Here is an 18,336-nt window from a genome sequence, read left to right on the forward strand (position 1 = left end):
TGTGTGTGTAACTGTCTTCAGTAGAGGTGGGGTTGGGGGGGGAGGGGCAAGCCGTCTGTTCTTACCTCCAGCTCCTGTTGGGAGAAACACCCTTTGTCAGTGACAAGCTAGTGTTAGTGATGACGCTCTGTAACTGTGGGATGCAGCACAACTAAACTGATCCACATGTGTAAAAACTCAAGACTGGATCACTCCAGCATCCACAATTCAAGGAACACAGCCCAGAATTCCAGATTTTGCTTTCACTAAGGCTTTAAGTCTATGGGCAGCCCCTTTATCAGCAGGCTCCCTTCCTTCTCAACATTTTTGTCCTGTCGTATTCTCGCCGCAAACCAAAGCAGCAGGGAAATGTCCCGAGGCTCACGGAGAATATGATCTGGGACAGGAAGGGAACAGGCAGCTCTGAACTCTTGCAGCTAGAAGCTTCTTCTGCCTTAAGAATAAATGGACCTTTCAACTATGTCATCGGTCCCACCATAGCTCAGCAGCTGTAAGCCGGCCGGATCTCTGGTCTTGTCCTGACAAAAGTTGGCTACTGTGAGTCTTGTGGGCCCTAGGTTTCTGCATGCCGAGGCCCTGTTGCCCAGGTCATGTCAAATGTCCTGTTGTGTTAACAGCAGCAACCTGAGCAAAAGGCAGGATCCAGAACTCTCTCTTGATGCTGAAGAGTGCCAGCCTGAAGTATCTGGTCTTTTCATTTTGGCTGGTAGCTTTGGCCCTTTCTCACACACACACACACACACTCTCTCTCTGCCATTTCCTCCTCATAGTCGGTGCCTCCTTTTTGATAGGTTGGTGGGAACACAGCTGATTCCAGAAAGTTCTTTGGAACCAGAGGGCCCTTGTTATTCCTATTGTGTTCTCACCGCCCCACCCCGACCCACCACCACCACTCTGGACTCAGCCACTGATACCTACAACCTGCAGAGTATGAAAGCCACTCACTGTGTATCCTTTACCAACATCTAACGATAACAACAACAAAGTTTCTTCCCTTTTAGAGCCCTGCTTCCTGAGTTCATATTCTACACTGACAATTCCCTTCAAACTTACTCCAATCCTAAACAGAGCTCCGTTCCTGCTTTCGTCATGACCTGGGAGAGGAGTTTCATTAATTTTGAGTGTAAGCCACGAAATGGGAGTAGGGACCAAACCATGAACATCAAATGGTGCAATAACTCTGTACTTACTCAGAGTGGCTCTTGATCTGCTTTCTGAGCTTTCACATTAAAAGGTAGAGTCACCTGTGCTTCTGCACCAAAGGCAAAGTTCCGTCAAACCAAAAATGGTTCATCACATATAAAAGCAATTTATCAGAAACTGTGGTGCCCAGATTCCCTTCTACACCTCCTGCAACTACACAGACACTTCGGTGGACAGAATGTCCCTGTCCCACAGGCTTGAGAATGGTGTAGCAGCCATTCCCTTGTCTTCTGGTCTCACAAATTGGTTTTCTTCATGGAGTTATTAAGAGTCCGCGAGGCTCAGGTGGCTTGGGAGCTGGTAGATGCCCAGGTCGGGACTGTTGGCCCCATATTCTTTAGATCACAGTGACTAGCTCAGTGGTGGACACCTGACTCACGCCAGACCAAACAAGGCCAAGCTCTTTGGTGGGAACTAGTGGGAAGAAGACCTCTCCTTCCCCTAAGGTTGTGACACGGGTGAAATGAAAACCCAGAGGTGCTGGCAGTCAGCTCTGCACTTACATGGAAAGGGCTTTCCTAAGAATAAATTGGGCCCAGTAGTTGTTTCCCCAAAAGGGTTTAGTATAACACAGGTTTGGTAGAATGTTAAGAGATATATAGAAAATTCAGTATTCACACACACACACACACACACACAGTTTGCGGACCCTGAATTGGACAAAGTTTGAAAGACTGCTTTAGATAGGATTTCTCAGAGTCTTTAGCTGGCTGATATGTACCTTAAATCTCTCAGAGAAATAGACATAAGAAATAGGATTTCTCAGAGTCTTTAACTGGCTGATATGTACCTTAAATCTCTCAGAGAAATAGACATAAGAAATAATCCTTTTGAACAATACTCATTTAGCAACTTGGGATCTGTTTGCTAAGGAATATACTTTGGCTCATGCTTAGTTTGAGGAAAAGTTTTTTACGAGAAAGCAGAAAATGCTTATAAATCAATCTAGTAGGGATTTAAAGGGATGACCAAAAAATATTTACACAACCATTCAGGATGTTTTCTGGACCTGGTCTAGATTTATCCCAAATGGCAATGCTTTCTGTACTAATACTAAATTTGGTAAATACAGAAAAAAACCTTAGTCATTCCCAAAAGTTTCAATATGATTATCAAGCTCTGTAGTCAAAACAAAAACTCAACTTCAATAGAAAAGGCAGAACCCACTCAAAATTTTTCAGGATAACTCTTTTAGTGTATCTGACCCTCTCACTAACCATTTCAGTTTTACCATGCGATTTTAATATTTTAGGTAAAATGACACCACGTCGCACACAGAAGGCTGGACGACATCTGTAATTTTATAGTTATTTTAATAACCAGGTTTACATTAACAGTCACTTGAATTTTTTTTAATCTCAGCTAAACTCAAAACACGGTTTTCTTCACGGTTCAAACCAAACAGCTCTTCACGTTCCAGAGCTGCTTACAGCTACCACAGATTACAGGGAGATTTACTGTCTGTCCATATTCACCAGACACTGAACTGAACACCCACACACCATTTCCAAAGAGGGAACTTAAAATGAATGCTGGCCGTCCAGGACAGCCCATGAGTATAACTGGGACTCAAGCTGGAATTTTCCAGAGGAGAATGCCTGGGAAACCTGTGGCAAGACCAAAGTCAGGAAATGCCCACCCTGTCAGGAAGGGCTTCTCGAGGTGAGCAAAAGTCTGGGCTTGGGATTCAGGCCTTTGGAGCAGAGCATGTCTCTCTGGGTGTAGTTATGAAGAAAAAGGACAAAGACGACTGGACTTTGAAGAAAACCTATTTTCAGGATTGCTTTGACCCTGCCATCTTTAGAAAACTTGGAATTAAAAGGAATTTCTCTATTGGGGTGGCTGATTTAACAGGTCCACAAATACCTTCTCAGTTACCCAAACATGTGGCCCTCTTAGAGAGAAGTGCCACAGATTATCATCTGGATTTAGAAACAATGTGAGCAAGCTGGGGGAAAAGCAAGGGCATCCTGATAGAGGGGTCAGGCCAAGAGATGAGTTGGCAAAACAAAGCTTGGGAGGCAGCCAGAAAATCCACCATGCTCCCCCACCCTTGGATGAGATGCCAGTAAATTCTGAGAGGGCCATTACTCATTGTCATCTTCTTTTCCTAAATCCTTTGCAGAAGACTGATGTGCCTCATGGAACAAAACAAATTTGAATATAAATTTTAACTTAGGTATGAAGTTACCAAGAAATCCAAGAAAAGCAAATTTTCTTCGAATGATCAGGAATTCCTATGCTTGGAAAGTTGTTAATAGAGAAGAGAGAGAGGTAGGCTTCCTTAGATAACGTTGCCCATCCTGAAGGCATTATGGGGTTGTTCCTACAGCAGGGAAGGCTTTTGAGGAATATACAGTTGTGGTTGAATGCTTCATTTCAGAAGTCCCAAATGCAGTGCAGATGAGTGGTCTGGCCATGGAAGGTTTATTTTCATGGCATAGAGAGGTACTACAAAGATGAGCTGGACTCACTCAGGGCCTGGGGAACAGCAGGAGATGGTGCAGAAGTGGATGTTCAGACTCGAGTTTGTCTTTTCCTCCATCTGGTGGTTGTAGCTGGTACTGCAGCACAGCCTAATGCCCAGCCCAACCAGCGAGGTATATACTTGACATGTGACAAACTCCCTCTGCATGCAAAACTGTTTTCTGAGATCCTGATACGCCCTCAAATCTTTGATTTATAAATGAAAAGCTACATTCTCTCCTTTACTTAATTTCCCTTAAAAAAAAGGCACCATGAAAACCTTAAAATATCAAGTTTCCCCATGTTGAGAGGAATCATCTGTTTGTGATTAAAAGAGAAATTAGCTTGAATGGGGAAATTCTCTCCCTTGGCTATTTCCATATCCCTTTGTAGTCATTTGTTCCCTTTTCTCTGGTCTTCAATTTATTAAAACCTGCAGTGAGAGAGAGTGGTTTCTACTAAGCACTTAAAAGGTGTTTGAGGCCTGCTCTTCTCTTCAAAGTACTTAGTACATAGGATTATGGGTTCTACCTGCTGGATCCCCCCTGACCAGGGCATGGAAGTCTGATCGCAGGTGGATTATTTTTTTCCTGCATGTGGGCCTCTTGGCTCTACAGATCCTCATCTTGCTCTGTACTTCCTCAGATCTTCCTCCCAAATTGTATTTTCAGAAGTGGCATGGTAGGGAAACGGATATTCAACTCTAAAAGGCAAGTTGATGTAAACACTCCATGCTAACTTCCACTCACCTCGGAAGATTTTACTGAAACAAAAGGTCCTCTAAAGGATCTGCTACTGGAAGAGGAAATAGGTGGTTTAGAATTGAAATATGGAAGCACCATGGCTGCAAAATGTGCTCCCTCTGCTCGGAATCAGCTTTCCTAAATCCCTGCTGACTCCCAAATAAACTGAGATTACATACTGGTAGAAAAATTTACAGGACTCCTAATAAAAGCAGCTTTCCATAAAAAGACCCTATTCAATAGTGGATGTGCTTGGGTCTCAGGAGATGAAGAAGAACAAACACTTACCCGTGGCAAGTGAAGCCCTTCGCTCTGCCCCATCTCAGCTAAAATCCTAATTCGGTGATTCCAGAAGCATGCTATTCATCTCCATTTGTAAAGACAGGAGAGGGAGAGGCTCCCTGTGTGTTCAGAGGGAGGCATTTATTTAAACTGTGGCTGCCCCCTCCCTGAGGGCCTGTGCTGTTCCTCCCAGCTGTTGCCTTTTAAGAGCACCAAAGAGGCAGGCAGGGCAAAAGGAAGAGATGTGTTGTCCCTCCCTGGCTGTCCTTCCCAACTGAGGAAAGAGAAAAATGTGAAAGCAACGTTAACAAAGAGGCCCGAGCAAAGACTGGCACAATCAAGCAGGTGGAAGAAAAGGCTGGATTTCGGCGTTTTAATAAAATTTTCAAAGGAATAAAATCTACTAGGAGGAGACATGACAAAGGCCAGCACCCAAAGACTACCTGCCCTGTCTGCAGGGCCCAGGGGACCAAGATGAAGTGGTGGCAGCCACAAGTGACCTTCTTCCATGAAAATAGAGGACATCATCAACAGAAAACACAACATCCCCTTCTGCTCTCCAGGCCCACCCACCTCCCTCATACATGCCCTGCCCCAGTCCCTCTGCACCCTCCACCTTAGCTCTGGGCTCCCACCACACACACACCCTAAATGCCCTGTGTCTCTTTTGTTCATTTTCCTGACATCCCAGCATTGTCTGTCCCCTTGTCTTAAGATGCAGCACTACACACGCTCTCAACACTATATAGCAGACTCTTTTTACCTTAGTGGCCTGTGTGATTGCATGCATGTAAATGGAGGGGGGGAGATCAAACAAATCGAAGCTATGCATAAACAGAAAACAAAGCAATATTCATAAAGCTAGGCAAGCGAGCATAACATTGGAGAAACATAAGGCTTGAGGCTTATTGATTCTTTAGATCGCAACTGTTTGGATTCGCTTTCCTTCTTAAATATTGGTGTACCATTTTGGCTTCAAAAGCATCTCTTCTTGCTTCTGCCCCTCTTTTGGGGAGGGGTTGCTTAACTCAGCGATGTGATGTTAGAACGGCCTCCAGGGGGCGCCACAATGCGCTTGCTGGCTGAGCGGACCCCCTCATCCACTTGGGTGCCTACAGGGGGAAATAAATTTGCAGGGAATAAAAAAGGGAAGAAAGGAAGAAAGAGAAATTGGATTAATTGTAAGCATAAAAAACATAAAGTACATTCCTGGCCTCATCTCTTCTGAAACTTCCATTCCAATACCTGAAGCTGTCGGAACTGCAATCCAGTGACCTTGATTCCTGAAGACGATTACATAACTATGTAGCTTGCACAGTGTGATGGTGTGATTGTGAAAAACTTGTGGCTTGCATACCCTTTATCCAGTGTATGGACAGATGAGTGGAAAAATGGGGACAAAAATGGGATGAAGAATAGGGTGGGATGGAGGGGATAGAAAGACTTAGGTGTTCTTTTTTGCTTTTATTTTTATTTTAGTGTAAGGAAAAGGTTCAAAAATTGATTCTGGTGATGAACGCGTAACTGTATGATTGGTGCTGTGAATAACTGATTGTACACTGTGGATGACTGTAGGGTGTGTGAACATCTCTCTATTAAACTGTATTTAAAAACAAGTAAATGAACAATGAGGGGGAGGAGGAGAATGGGATGTTTTGGATGTTCTTTTTTTATTTTAATTTTTATTTCATTTTTTGGAGTAATGAAAATTTTTAAAGTTTGATTGTGTTGATGAAAGCACAACTATATGATGATACTGTGAACAACTGACTGTACACTTTGAATGATTGTATGTTACGTGATTATATCTCAATAAAATTGCATTAAAAAAAAGAACTTCCATTCCAGTTTGTCAGGTCATCTAGACTTTTCATACCACACTCTCCTGAAAATTACCCACTGCCAGGAAAAGCCATGTTCTTATCCAGATTTCACTAACCTTCAGCATGATAGTCATGGAAAGAATTAATAAGGAAAACAAATGATGGTATGAAAACTAGCTGCTTATCTTCACTGTGCCAGGCAATGTTTTAAGTGCTCATCAGATTATATCCTCACAACTATCCTTTGAGAGAGGTGCTATTATTAGCCCCATTTTACAGAGGAGATAACTGAGGCTCTGAGAAGTCAGGTAACTTGCTCAACATCTCGTAACTCTACAGAATGGTCCAGATGCTGCACAACAGGTGACCTCAGAGTACGCTTGTATCCATTCAGAATGGAGCCTCAAAAAGCTGAAGGATCATGGCAGCCACAGAGCAATGAAAATTGGCAAAAACACTGACAAAAATTTCTTGGATTAGCAGGAAGTGAACTCTGGCAATCTCAAAACTTGTAGCTCTTTTCCTTTGACTTTCCCGCTTGTGTCTCTCTTATCTCTCTCTCTCTCTCTCTGTTTTTCTGTTTCTCCCTTTCCTTTCCCTACATGCTTTTGTTTTCCCTTTAAAGATCTCTTTCCCTTGTTTTCTTAGTTCCCTTGCATTTAAATTGTCTCTATAATAGACATACAAATCTGCATTTATTTTTCCCCATCTTAAGACTACTAGTATGGAAAAACAGAATTTTTTTCTTACTTTTTAACGTTATATTTCTTAGTAAATATTTTACATGATAATAGATAGCTGAAGCACACTAAGCAATATGCACTTCCAATGCACCTTCCCATTTAAGTTTCAGAAGAACCCTAGGAAGTAGGGACCTTTATTGTTTGCAGTTTACAGATGAGGAAAACAGGCTCCAAAACAGGGACTTGCCCAAGGCCACACAGCCAGTGAGTGGTGGAGCTGGGAATCAAATCTGTGTCTGCCAGATTCCAAAGCCCACACAAACCACTGTACCGTGCTGCCTCGCCATTTCCTATTTATAGTTGAAACATAAGAGATGTGGGGGTAAAGTGGAAAGAATACCGACTGGATTCCTCTAGTCTAGTGTTTCTCAACCTTGGTATTACTGACATTTGGGGCCAGATATAATTCTTTTTTGGGCTGCCCTATATGTACAGTGAAGGATGTTTAGCAGCAACCCTGGCCTCTGGCCACTAGATGTCAGTAGCAACTCTCCTCCCAGCTGGGACAACAAAAATGTCTCCAGATATGGCCAAATGTCCCCTGGGGAACAAAATCAACCACAGTTGAGAACTACCACTCTACCATCTATGTGACCTCCTTCATCCACTCTACCATCTATGTGACCTCCTTCGTCTGATCTGTCATATGAGAAAGTGGAACCAAATTCTATGTCTACACCAGTCTGGCTCAATAGATAAAGAACATATGCCACTTATGTAATTTAAAATTTTCCAGGGGCCACATTAAAACAAGTAAAAAGAAATAGGTAGAATTGATTTTAATAATATATTTTACTTAAACCAATATATCCATTCTTTTTTTTTGGGGGGGGGGGCATTAAGCCTTCAAAATTTAGCGTGCATTTTACACTTAAACCAAATCTCAGTTTGGATCAACCAAATTTTAAGTATTCAATAGCCACATGTGGCTAATATCTCCTGTACTGGAGAGAAGCTCTATATTTTGCTAAGACAAACCAAAGCCTGCAGTTAAATTGCTTTTTCAATGTGACTTTCATCATATTTCTCCCCCATGGGTAAGTGGCCCTTGAGAGAAAAAAAAAATCTTTCACCCCTTAACTTGTAGTATGTACTATTAAGAATATTTGACAATGGGGCTTCTTTTACAGTTTTAAGGATTATGGGTTTATCTGTCTCTCTCCCTTTTCTACCCCCACCTCCCATCCTATCTCTTCTAGTTTTGTTTATTTTCTCTTTGGTGACTAGCATGGAGCCAAGCATTCAGTGGAGATACAATAAAAAAACTGACTTGTCTTTATATACTCCCAATTACTTAAAAAATAAATAAATAAAATAAGTGAAGATGTTTACAACATAAGATTAATGGAAAATCCTTCATAAAAACTTAAGTTCCACCTCAGACACAAAATAGCTTCGAATTTAAGGGCTTGGGAGCTGGAATCAAGAAGACTTGAAGAAGTGGAGTCTTGAGAAGTGGCTCCCCAACTTACAAGCTGTTTGAACTTAGGCAAGCTAATTAAGCTCTCTGAGCCTCAGTTTCCACATCTGTTAAATGGGAATAATACTATTTATATCAAAGATTTGTTAAAGAGTAGATAAGATTATTGACTTGGCTAACACATGGTAAACGTTCACTCAATGGTAGCTATTGTTGGTGTTATTATTATTACTAGGGAGGTAGGGAGGGGAGAATAATTATAATAGAAATCTGAGATTAGAAGAAGGTACTGCAATTTGAGCAGTTTGTTTGCTAACCTGGGCAAACAAAGAAAAGACAACATATTGCACAGTATTCATAGTCTAATGCAGAAAATATTATCAATTCACAATGGGAAACATCCACCTAGACCAGGTTTGATTCCTAAGCAGAATTTGTCTTCATTTAAAACTGACTCTTTCAGATGTTTAGCTGGTGCAAGACTACATTTCCTAAACAATTTAACTTGTACAGTTTGTTCAAATACCATAATTACATGGAACTTTTAATAGGAAGTGAGACCTGGTAGGTTTGCATAGGTTGGCGTAAAATAGAGACACATCCCAAAGTAATTTGGACAGAAAATAAACATATATATGCAGGGCCCCCCTTAGGAGCAGGGGGAAAATGCAGAGGTGTTGGGCTTCCTCACCTGGATTGTTGCTGATGTTCTCAGAAACATTGAGGACTGGCGGTTTTATGTGCCGAGCCCTGTTATCAGGGGACTTGCCCTTATGAAGCTCGTTACTGCAAAGGAGAGGCTAAACCTGCTTATAATTGTGCCCAAGAGTCTCCCCGAGTACCTCTTTGTTGCTCAGATGTGACCCTGTCTTTCTAGCTAAGCCAACTCGTCAGGTAAACTCACTGCCCTCCCTCCTACGTGGGATCTGAAACCCAGGGGTGTAAATCTCTCTGGCAACACAGGATATGACTCCCGGGAATGAATCTGGACCCAACATCGTCGGATTGAGGACATCTTCTTGATGAAAAAGTGGATGCGAAATGAAACAAAATAAAGTTTCACTGGCTGAGAGATTTCAAATGGAGTTGAGAGGTCACTCTGGAGGGCATTCTTATGCACTATATACATATCCCTTTTTACACTTTAATGCATTGGAATAGCTAGAAGTAAATACCTGAAACTACCAAACTCCAGCCCAGTAGCCTTGACTCTTGAAGATGATTGTATAACAATGTAGCTTACAAGGGGTGACAGTGTGATTGTGAAAGCCTTGTGGATAGCACTACCTTTATCCAGTGTATGGATGGATGAGTAGAAAAATGGAGATAAAAAACTAAATGAAAAATAGGGTGAGGGGGATGATTTTGGTGTTCTTTTTTACGTTTGTTTTTTTTTTTATTTTCACTTTTTCTGATACAAGGAAAATGTTCAAAAAATAGATTGGGGTGATGAATACACAACTACATGATGGTACTGTGAACAACTGTACACTTTGGATGATTATATGGTATGTGAATATTTCTCAATAAAATTGAATTAAAAAAAAAAACAACAAAAAAAAAACTGACTCTTTAACCTGACTGTGCCTTATCTGACTTTGTCAACAGGACTCCTTGTTGATTCAGAAAACCTTCCGGCTTGCCCCAGGCACCTCCCTCCCTGAAGGTCGGTGCCAGCACTGGGCTGGAAAACGCGTTCCGGTTCACCTTGTAGGATCACCCTCCTGCCTCTGAGCACTGGTTCTCCCCCTTCGTTCCTCCCTTTCTCGCTACAGATCAGGACCAGTTTGTCCAACTCACCCGACAGGCTGAATCCCGACTGGTGGAGGTTCCTCACGGGCGGGTTGGGCCGAGTGGGGGAGCCCCGGGTGGAGCCCGCGGGGGTGCCGCCTTTGGGGGTGGTGGTCAGGTCAAACACCGGTCCGTCGTACATGCCCCTGGGGACCGCATGCAGGTCTGCCATCTGCCGCCAGAGAAAGCGCGTCACCATTTACCACTCAACAATCATTTACTAAGGGGCCTGTTCTAGGTAGCACAAATGATCAGTAAGTAGAGGGCATGAAATGGGAGGGAGACAGACAAAAAAATAATATATGTGTTTTATAGATATTATTTAAATGTGTTTATCCATATATTACTATATTAATGTATATGTTACAAAAATAGAAATATATTTGTATATTATAGTTTATATATATTGTTTGTATATATTACAAACATATATCTAATTTAAGGAAGGGAGAGGTAGTATAAAATGAAGAATGTTAAGGCGGAGTAATGCTGGAGGTGGTCCTTGAAGGTCTCTCTAGAGATGAGCTGTGATCTGAAATGAGCTTGTTGTGAGGCCCGAGTGTGGGGAAGGAGGAATGGACGGCAGGCTCCAGCAGACAGAGCAGCAAGTGCACAGAACCAGAGGTGGACACAGTGCACAATGGAAGGACGGCCAAGTTAGCCAGAGCAGAGTAGGTGACAGAGAGGCCCTTTGAGATAAGGGCATAGGTGTTGACAGGGATGACATCACATGGGATCTCTGTCCTCACACTCTCTGGCACATTGTCAGGCCTTGAAAGGAGGCTCCTGGAGCCTGACCCACTCACCTCTGGCCATGGCTCTCACCCCACGCGTGTGGAGCCAGCGAGCAACATCGACCAAGTGCTGGTCTGTGCTGGGCCTCACTCCCGGCACTGGGGCTTAAGATCACATGAAACTGGTGCCTCCCCAAGGGAGCTTACAATCTACTAGCAAACACTGCCAGACCAACAGGCCACCTAAGGTGGGCATAAGGCTCACAGCCGCAGCCCGTTTCTTATCTTTGCCAGAGGTTAGGCAATGAGGACATGCTGCTGAGGAGCTGACAGTACAGGATGGATCATCACAGAGTCCTCATAGAGCCTTCCTTCTCCCGTTAGTGACTCAGGAGCAGACACAAAAAGAAAACTCAAATAAACTTGCCAATATTAGCAATTCAGAATGGACGATGATTATATTTGTACCCCTCCGCAAAAAAACTTTGACCAGTAATTCCAGATCATCACAATTTCTTTGGGTCCAGAATCTAAGTCACACTGATAGCAATACAGAGCTGATACAAGGGAATTTTGTGCTTCATTCTCTTCTCTATTAGGTCAACCCTGGAGTGTGGAGTTTTACCCCATACTACACAGCTTTAAGACAGTCATCAATAGAGAGATAAGAATGGTGAGGGGATTTAAAGCATTTTTGTAAACTAAGTGGTGGCAAATTACAGGGATCTTTAGACTAAAGGATAGATGGCTTTGGAAATGCACAAATGCTCTGAGAAATGGGTTTGCCTCCTTCTGTGCAGGCAGTTGGCTGACTTTAGGGAGGTAGTTTTCAAGTGCAGTAAAAACAAGTTAATACTCAGAGTCAGAGCCATTCAGCTACCTCATGAGATGGAGAAGTTTCCTACATTGCAAATGTCCACACACAGGCTGAACTGCCACTTACTGGGATCACTGGGGGTTGCGAGTGGGATGGGATATTTATGTTCTGAGTTTCTGTGAACTTGTCTCAGGTGGACAATGCAGGTTGCACCTAGATTCCGGTTCACCACCTCACTGACATCACAACTGAGCACGTGTTCCCCCAGCTGCTGGGAGTGTTGGGGGTAGAAACCTCTCAGCTGCACCCCTCCCAAGAATTGCTCTCAGCTGAAGAAAGCTATCTTGCCAAGCCCACATTCAGTGACTAGTGGTAGGAGTGGGGAGGGAGTGAATCTACTGACGGGCCCCCTTTCCCAAATTCAGGACAATTCTCAATGACCACCCCAGCTCCAAATATCCTTGTAGACTCATGTGAATCCTCTGTTGCAATGGCCTCCCAGTTCAACTTCTCCCTCTGCCTTGCCCTGCTTCCATCACTTTTCTACAAGCATTGAACCTGAAAGCAATCCTCAGGAAACTTCCTGCTTGCAAATCTCCCTCTCAGACTTTGTTTCCTAGAGAAATAATTTGCAAAATTCTTTCTCGCCCTACCCAGCAAAGGAAGCTGGAGGCCACTGGGGTGGTCTGTTTTCTCTGGACTTGCCCACAACATAAAGAGCAAGTCTCCTTTCTCCTCCTCTCCTGAGCATCTCCTCCATCCCATTTGCATGGATGACTGCATTCCTTCTAATAGATGAATTCAGGACTAGAGCTCAAATTCCACAGTCCCTGAACTTGTCTAACCCTGCTTTGTGGGGCCATAACATTACACAAAAGTGACCTGGAAATTGATGGGGTGGGGTATGAGTATGTGTGTGTGTGTGCACATGTGCATGTGTTTGAAAAGACAGAGTTCTGGGTCTCACCCCCTAAATCATCAGGACATAATTAAGATTTCATTTGAACCAACAGAATCAGCTTTAAAAGTTATCAATGTCTGCCCCTGTGGAGCAAGACTAGACAAGGTGGTAAAGGGATGGTTGGGGGTGGACTGCTTGTTTCCATTTAAGCCATTAAGAGTAACATATCTTTTAAAATGTGCTCATATTATTTTAATAACTTTCAAGTTTAAATAGCACTAGAAAATGTTGAAACTCCCATTTAAAGTGTAGGTCGGTGTCATTATTCTTTGGGAAGAGACTCTTGCTGTGAATTTCTCTGTGAGGGTCCAAAGATCACAGACTCCCCCCTCCCCAATCCCAGGGTTACTACCCCTTGGCCGGACTGGGACCCAGAGCCCCTCCGCCCACCACTGGGCTCAGCTGCTCACCTTCCTCCGGGCTTTAATGCGCTTGTAGACATAGTCTGAAAATGGGCCGCAGGGGATGAAGCGGCCGGCCCCCTGGGTCACGTGCAGGTTGCCATCTTCCAGCATGATCTTGCCCTGGCAGATGACTACCAGGGGAGCCCCGCGCAGCTCCATCCCTTCAAAGATGTTATACTCGGCAGCCTAGTGACAGGGGCGAGGGGAAAAGCAGGAACATTGTTACCTACTGTGCCCAGGACCCTCTTCAGTGTTACTGAGAACTCATTCACTGGGTAAGCCAGGAAAAGGCTACAACAAATCTGCCAGCTTTCAGTGGGTAGAAAGTACCAAGAGACAGATGTTTGCTAAAAAAAATAAGCCAGGACTTCCTAACAAACACGACCCAGTTTTATCAAGGTCCTCATGTGGAAGTAAATTTGCCACTGGCAGTGTTCAAAGAGAATCAGGGGTATTGCACTTGATAGTTTCGTATTGCGTGGGTGGATTACATGACCCTTAGGTCTCTACCAGCTCAAAATTAAATAATATGATATTATACAATGCTTAAGCAAAGGCCATTAACACCAAAAGTGGAATTTCTCCCTCCCTTTATTCAACACATGAAAGATATTGTTGCAAAGTGGATGAGAACATCAGTCTGGAGTTGGGTATTCTGGGTTTGAATCCCAGCTCCACCATCTACTTGCTGTGTGACAGTGCGTAAATTATTTAACATCTCTGCACCTCCATTTCCTTATCTATAAAATAATGATAATTATAATATATTTATGGAGATTCAATGAATTAAGATTTGCAAGGTGCTTGGCACAGAGCCTGAAACCCAAGTGCTGGGAAAATGTTAACTAGTTTTACTAACAAGTATTAAGTTGCTCTTCAGTGGGTGCTGGGCTTTAATTATCTTCCACATGAAACTCCTCATGACCATGCACCAATATTTCCAGTTCTTTCTCCTTCCAGGCACAAGGTATCATCACACTTCTCCGTTCTCTTAAAGTTAGGTTATGGCCATAGGACTGGCTTTGGCCAATGAAATGTGAGAGGAAGTGACATTTGTCATATGGGATGGGAAAGCTTGAAGAGCCACTTCACCATTTACTGCGTTCGGTTTCCCTGTCTCAGCATTCATGTCTGCATGTTAGAAATGGAGCCTCTTTCAAAAGCTTCTGTTCCCGAGTGATTGTGATGGGCAGAGCCCCTTGGCTGACCCGCTTTGGAAACAAGGAGTGAGAAATAAATCTTTGAGGTTTTAAGCCACTGAGATTTGAGGATTGTTTATTATTGCAACATATCCTGGTCTAACTACTCTGGTACACCACAAAAAAATTCCTCCCGACTGAGCTCCTCCATGCCTTCTCCATACTGCTCCACGCCCACCCACCTACCCTTACCGACTGGTGGTTCTTGGCAGAGACGATCTTCACGGCATCTGGATCCCAGATGACCAGGTCACTGTCAGAACCCACAGATATTCTTCCCTTGCGGGGGTACAGGTTGAAGATCTTAGCAGCATTTGTGCTTGTCACGGCCACAAACTGATTTTCATCCATTTTCCCTGTGGCCTGTTTTAATACCAAAAAAAAAAAAAAAAAAAAAAGTCAACGCAGGGCCCCTGAGCTCAGAGCAAGGTGACCACAAAGGCCCAGGAATACAAACAGGGACCTCAGGTGGAGAGCACAGAACCCCATCCAGCAAGCTTCAGAATCTGCTGGACTGTCACAGCTTCCTGGGTTACATGGTAAATACATGGTCCAAGATAGAAGTTACTGCTCTTGAAGTGCATAGTTTTTTCTGTGTATGTACATATATTTATTTACTTATTGCTCCCCTCTAACTCCAAAAAGTATTATAGAGTTCATAGTAAAAACAAATATGTGATCACATTCTTTAGATATGTGTTTGTATAAGCATGTGCATAGGAGAAATATGGAAGAACCTCGCCCAGATGATGATAATGGTTAGCTCTGGGTTGTGTTCTTATGCGTGGTTTTTGTTTTCTTTCATGTGTATGCTTTACTGTGGTTTCCAAGTGTTCTTTATTGAACATATATCACATTGGTACTTAAAATTTATATAATTTTTTTTTACAATTTCAAATAGTGCCAAGATAATTAATGTACACATTCATAAATATATAAGTATAAAAGTAAAAGATAAAAGCTAAGTACAGGAAGGAAGAGACATTACTTATATTTCTCCTCTCCTAAAAACAAAAACCTGGCTGGGGAAAAAAAAAAATTTGAATTGAAAACCTAGCTTTGAGCTTCCTGGTAGCCAAGAAGAAGAGGGAAATCCAGCAGATTACACTGTAAATGAACTAATGTAACTGAAACATCAGTTCATATGCATTATATTGGGCTTCAAAAGGAATCAGTCTTTGGAGTTTTTTAAAATAAAACATAGAGAAGTGGTATGTCTTCATTTGTATGGCTATTTCTTTTGTCAGACCTTGTAAAGTTAATGAAGAAAGTAAAAATCAGGCTATTTTGCCAGAAGACATTGATAAACAATCACTTGCACAGCCTCCATGACCACTCACCCTCAGTATAAGGCATCCAATTCTTGAGCAAGATGACTTTAGTCTAGGCACAGACCCGCTGCTTATCATACTAAAGAGTGATTGTTTTCCAGCCTTTGCCTTTTCAAAATAAGTAATAAAATTATCCAAATAAAAATACTGTTAAGTCACTATTTTATTTTAAGTACAGATCATTCATACCATTAGGGGAAGGATCTGTATGTCTGGTTCCTAGTCCTTCACAGTCTAGATGAGGAGGTCTCCCAAATCTCAGACCTCAGGATTCATCACTCTGGAAGGTAAATCGCCAAACCCCCTGAGCCACCCAGTTCTAGAGACATCTTAGCAGCGTTCCCCTCAGGGAGGCACCAAGGAATCATCTGCTGTCTCTGTCAGATGCAGGAGGCCTGATCTGGCCCATGGACTTTCTTGCCCACCATCCCATGACCTCCATCTCTTACCACAGCCTTGTCCCAGATGACAGACATCCGCTCCTCCACCCCATTGGTGCCCTCGGGAATGGCTGTGAAGTTGTCCTTCCCAATAGCTTTCTGGGCAGTGCTGAAGGTGCAGTGGGCACTCCCAGAGAGCTGCAGGTCCCCACTGGCAAAGGAGAAAAGCTCTGTGTGAGCAGGAGGGACAGCGAGAGGCCCTTGGGGAAGCAGAAGATGGTGTGGTCTAGAATAAGGGTTTGGAATCACTACACTAGAAGACATGAGTTTAACTCTACCTCTTACTAGCAGTGTTTGTTTGGGTGAGGTTCCTCCCTTTTCTGGGGCTCAGTTTCCCCCCTTGGAAAACAACAGAGTTGGATTAGATCATCTCTTTTGTAATAAAATAAAAGGGACCCAAATGAGTGTTGGTACTAACCCTAAGTGTCAGCAGAGGGCAACAGCAAACAAGTCTCCCTATAATTTTGGTGAGTGTTGCCATGACCAAGTGTGCAAAGTTAATACAATTTTGGTGTCATTGAGACCAGGTGTGAGAACTTAGGTACACTTTTGATAGGCATTATTATGACCAGGTGTGTGAAGGTAGGTAACAAGTTTGTCATTGTGACCAGGTATGCAAAATTAGGTACAATTTTGATAGTTGTTATGACCACGTGTGTGAAGGTAGGTTCAATTTTGGTAGGCATCATTGTGACCAGGTATGCAAAGTTAGGTTCAATTTTGGTAGGTGTTATTATGACCAGGTGTGATAACTTAGGTACAAATTTGGTAGGCGTCACCTTGACGAGGTATGTGAACTTAGGCAAATGATTCAGTCTCTCTGTAAAATGGTGATAATAGTCCCTCACTCCTAAAGTTATGAAGATTAAGAGATCATGTATGTACACTTACCTTAGAACTTGCCACACAATATATATTAGCTGCTATTAACCGTCGTTAATATTATCAGCATATTATTTTCTTAACCACAATGGGGAAGGGCCTGTTTTCTGTGTTCAAGCCACAAGGGACTTCCCAATGTGCTTTCCTCACTCCAGACCCTAGTCCAGTTGATGGATGTGGCTGCCCAGTCCCCGCCCCAGCTGGCCCCAGATGTTTCCGCACGACGCCTGCTCCCACCTGGCCAGCAAGGAGTTGATGTAGTCAGGAGTGGTTGGGTCAGGACTCAGAGGTGGGGACGTCACAAATGCGGCTGCCTTGGCCCAGTTCTTGCTCCAGTAATGGGTCCCATCTGTGCCGAGGCTGGCAGTGATGGGCTCCCCGAAGACCACGTTTCCTGGAAAAGGGGGGGAATAGATTTGCAGAAAGCGTGCTGCACTGGGCCTGACTTAGATAGTCACTCCACTTAAGATTACTCAAAGCCATGGCTCTGGAGTCAGGCCAGCCTGGGTTCACATCCATGCACCTGCCTTTCCTAAACTGCTTTGCAATCTGCTAAATGTGGACAATTTTGCATTTTCCTAGGTTAAAAGGAGCCCTTGGTTGTGAGATGCAGCATTATCTCAAATGTTGAGGCCAATTAAAATTTCAGACATAAAGAAAATAAAAATACGTATTGATTCAAAGAATCATCCTCATTTCAGAAATGTGAGCTAGGAATTCCTAGAATTGAGAAAATAAGACATCTATTTTTCAAGCTTGTTTTGAAGATGAAAGAAGCAGGCGTATGTGAAGTGTCAGGCATCCAGTAAATTCTCAGTAAATTATGATTTCTGTTCTTCCTACTCTTTTCCACTGAAGGGACCCAAAGCCCCAAATCTGCCCAAATCACTGGGAACTACTAGATCCTGCTGTTCAAGGGCATGCTTGGGTTCCACAAAGTGAAACGATTCTTGTGGACGAGAGGCTCTCATGATTTTTTTCATCACGTTTGTTACTTCTTAACCTAAGACAAGAAGTCATTTTTTCAAGGACACCCAATGATGTGGAACATGTCAAGGATGAGACTGGCTTCTTGGCACCTCTCTCTGAAATAAGGG

At 43.1% G+C, this 18,336-nt stretch overlaps 1 protein-coding gene across 2 annotated transcripts in view; it reads right to left on the minus strand.

Annotated features, from left to right (window-relative positions):
* Positions 1–2,499: 2,499 nt before the first annotated feature.
* The window catches only part of DPYSL3 (dihydropyrimidinase like 3), a 129,920-nt gene continuing 114,083 nt past the window's right edge, over positions 2,500–18,336 (minus strand). For both annotated transcript variants that reach the window (XM_037801399.1, XM_037801400.1), the window contains exons 9-14: positions 17,477–17,633; positions 16,367–16,508; positions 14,779–14,949; positions 13,394–13,573; positions 10,481–10,643; positions 2,500–5,806 (exon numbers count right to left, since the gene is read on the minus strand). In XM_037801399.1, the coding sequence (XP_037657327.1) occupies positions 5,718–5,806; positions 10,481–10,643; positions 13,394–13,573; positions 14,779–14,949; positions 16,367–16,508; positions 17,477–17,633 (902 nt within the window). In that variant the 3' untranslated portion in view covers positions 2,500–5,717. The remainder of the gene's footprint in view (positions 5,807–10,480; positions 10,644–13,393; positions 13,574–14,778; positions 14,950–16,366; positions 16,509–17,476; positions 17,634–18,336) is intronic.

This window comes from Choloepus didactylus, chromosome 13 (assembly GCF_015220235.1).
Source record: "Choloepus didactylus isolate mChoDid1 chromosome 13, mChoDid1.pri, whole genome shotgun sequence".
Classification (NCBI taxonomy): Eukaryota; Metazoa; Chordata; class Mammalia; order Pilosa; family Megalonychidae; genus Choloepus; species Choloepus didactylus.